This window comes from Cornus florida, unplaced genomic scaffold, assembly GCF_030987335.1.
Source record: "Cornus florida cultivar Cherokee Brave unplaced genomic scaffold, ASM3098733v1 CherokeeBrave_3.0.0_Hap2_Chr09, whole genome shotgun sequence".
Classification (NCBI taxonomy): domain Eukaryota; kingdom Viridiplantae; phylum Streptophyta; class Magnoliopsida; order Cornales; family Cornaceae; genus Cornus; species Cornus florida.
In genome coordinates, this window is record NW_026775579.1 from 45,261,272 (window position 1) to 45,264,713 (window position 3,442).

General features: G+C 33.9%; 1 protein-coding gene across 1 annotated transcript; it reads right to left on the reverse strand.

Annotated features, from left to right (window-relative positions):
- Nucleotides 1–1,542: 1,542 nt before the first annotated feature.
- LOC132273270 (zinc finger A20 and AN1 domain-containing stress-associated protein 1-like) lies at nt 1,543–2,430 on the reverse strand. Its single transcript, XM_059774263.1, has one exon. It carries the CDS (start codon nt 2,350–2,352, stop codon nt 1,831–1,833), a length of 522 nt encoding a protein of 173 aa, XP_059630246.1. The 5' UTR covers nt 2,353–2,430; the 3' UTR covers nt 1,543–1,830.
- Nucleotides 2,431–3,442: the final 1,012 nt, after the last annotated feature.

The following is a 3,442-nucleotide window of genomic DNA, read 5'->3' on the forward strand; positions in this document are numbered from 1 at the left end:
CAAACAAATCATGAGTGGGATGATATGGACTAATTTTGGGAGACGATATTCGCACTCCACTTTTCTACAATTGCGTGCCAATTTAAAATGAAAATGATTATTCTAACCCTAACTTCACAAGTGAATAGTTATTTATTTTTAAATTACACGACCACCCTAGGTTCTAGATATGATCGGACTCTCTCCCATCTTTAATATTTTTAGTCTCTTTGACGGACCCCAACCCAAAATATAAATAAATTATCTGATTTCACAATAACAAAAAGAACCCCCCCCCCCCCCCCCCCTCCCCCCCCCCCCAAAAAAAAAAAAAGAAGAAAAAAAAAAGAAAAAAAGAGAGAGTTATCTTTGTTGAAAAATTATCTTTTGAGACTAAAAATATTAGTTATTTGTGTTTGAATAAATTATTTCTTTTGACCAAGTCCCCCCACACCTATCTCTCCTAAATAAATCATTTATTTTGATTGGATTAAAAAAAAAAAAGTACTAAAGAAGATAAATAAGGTAAAAAATATATATATAATTTATTGTATAAAGAATAGTTATGGTATTTTTAAATACAAGATAGTGCATTAATGAGTTTATGGACTTTTTGTCATTTTATTTAAAAGAAAAAGACAAGTGGAGTGTAAGTATAGAAAAGTGGAGTGTGAATGTCGCCTTCCTTATTAAATTAGTAATTTATAATGTCGTTGTCCAAATCACAAAATTATTTTTAATGAGTGTCGCCCTCTTTTTAATGAGTGTTGCCCTTACGTTCTGATCGTCTTCTATTTTGCCGTTTTTACGCTCCCGCACTCAAATTCGCTCTTATTCCCACTATTGCTTTATGTAACTCAGGTCTTTCTCATATGAGTAAGTATAGTGTTAAGTTAAAAGGGAGAAGAAGAAAAATATGTGTAGTGTTTAAGTTTAATAAAGGCAAGGAGGAGGAAGAAACAAGGAAGAGTATAATTGACAAATATAAGAATCAAAATGTTGATTAATAATATTTTAATTAAATACAATCACAAATGTATCCCAAAAAAAAAAAAAAATTTTTGAAAAATGAAACAAAAATTAGAAAAGGAAAAATATATGGTGTACTTGAAGAATGGGGAGATATGTAACTTCTTTTTTTTTTTTTTTCTTTTTCAAAAAAAAGAGAGATTAAGCGTTTCCTTCTTTTTGTTCGGTTAAATGGAAGAGAATGAAAAAAACCCTCTTTTTGTTCGGTTGAAAACCGGTATGATAAAAGAAAAATAAATTTTTAAGTTTTTATCATTAACTCAATCCTTACTTTATTTATGAAATTTATTAAATATTATTTATGAAGGATGACCAAGTAGTTTAAAACTTTTGTAATAGAACCGAACATATATATAGCAAAAATATATACGTACATATAATAGGTTGGAGCAAAGACATGGTGATATGTCTCTATGCCTCTCATGGTGATGAGTTCTCTTGTTACATTTTATATTTATTAAACATTATAAAACCAAAATTCATTCACAGAGTTGATCCATTTTTTTGAACATGCAATTTAGATGAGTTCTCTTGTTACATTTTAGATTTATTAAACATTATAAGACCGAAATTCATTCATAGAGTCGATTCATGTTTTTTGAACATGCAATTTTACTTGAAACAATGAAACCTTACCAAGAAGGGTAAGACAACAGAAGTTACAAACAATTAATGGCTGTTCCACTTTATTATGGAATCGACCCTCAATGCTTTCTCAACCAACCCAACCAAAATTAATATCCAAGATACAAGAAAGAAAGAAAAAAAGAAAGAAAAAAGCTAAAAACAATTTAAATCTAAACCGATTGTTTGATTAAGAAATCAGATCCTTTGCACCTTATCAGCCTTCACCACCGGATTAGCCTGTGCAATGGCGTCTCGTCCCGCACCCTTATAATCGAAGGGGCATTCGTGCTTTTCTGGGTACCTGTGGTTCCCACAGAACGTGCTCCCGCACTTGCACGCGAACCCCAACACCCCTACCTTCTTCCTGCAACTCCAGCACCTGTTCGACGGCACCTTCGGGGCCTCCGTCTGATGATCAACGCCAACAGTCGGCACAACCAACGGTGCTGATGATGATGATTTGGTCGACGAAGATGGCCCCACACGGACCTCTCCTGAAAACACCGTCTGATTCTGATTATTCACCAGTTTGTCCATGGCGGCTATAGCCGAAGCCGCCTGCTCTTCCTTGACGCGAAGGTCTCTGAAACACTTGGAGCAGAGGTTCATAGTCGCTGGGTTGCCGAAGAAGCCACAGCCGTTGGCGCATGGAGCCGGCTCAGATGGTTGAAAACTAGTGCCGTCGTCCATCTTGTTCCAGCTATCTTCAGAACCCATATATTATCCTTCTTTTCCTTCAAATTCAGAAAACTAGGGTTAGGGTTTTACCAAGTCAGAGAGAAGATTACTCTCAAGTCTTACGCGTTCTTGAATTGAATCCAAAAACTGTGACGCCTTGCGTTTATTTATAATGATTGATGGGTTAGTTGGGTCAAAGTCCTTCTTGGAGTTCTAGTTTCCTAATATACCCCTCCTCCAAGTATTTCTAGGTTGTTTTTCTAGTTCTTTCCAGAAAGGCGACGCGTTAAACCAAAATCCAACTTGCCAAACAAGACACACTTTCCGAACTCCCATCCAATTCTGGAACGAGTTTGTCATGTTAATATACGATACGATAATCCAATTATCAGGATAAAATTTATCAAAGTGGATTTAAGTGTTGAAAAGTTGTAGACATGAAAGCATAAGAATTCGGCCGGAGGGGAAAGGTCCGGTTGAGTTTTTAATAATCATAATATATATATTTTTTTAAAACAATGAAGTTCGATTCATAACATTGCTCAAGTTTTTAATAGTATGGATACTTTCAAAGTTAGATTAAAGAACAAATTCTTCCGATTTTTTGGATGATATAATCCATAATTTTGTAAATTAAATATCATGCAAATCGTTTCGATTCTAACTGAAATTTACTCTTACTCTATTTATTTATTTTTAGTTTAAAAGTCAGATGTATATGACTTTTTTATGTAAGCCGGAAATTATATCATCACGTCATTCTTCACTAACTTCACTAACGTAAATTTAGTCAAATATATCTGACTGTTGAACTCACCATCATTACTCATATTTTTATTAAATCTCCTCTAGTATTTTGTCACTCTATTTAGTCGGTCTATTAGGTTTGATCTGGGAGTACGAATATCATCAATACGGTGGTTGATCAATGTTTCTAGTTTCAGGTTATGCTGCCGCTGTTCTATTGATCTGGTTGTTCATCAATGTTTACAATATATATTAGTTCTATGTAAATAAAATCTGCATGTGTGAGAGATTTCTAGCCAACAACTACTAACTTTTTAATCCTCTTATTCGGACTCTTTCATCCTTTTTATTCTTCTCACTTTCATTTCTCCTAATTATATGA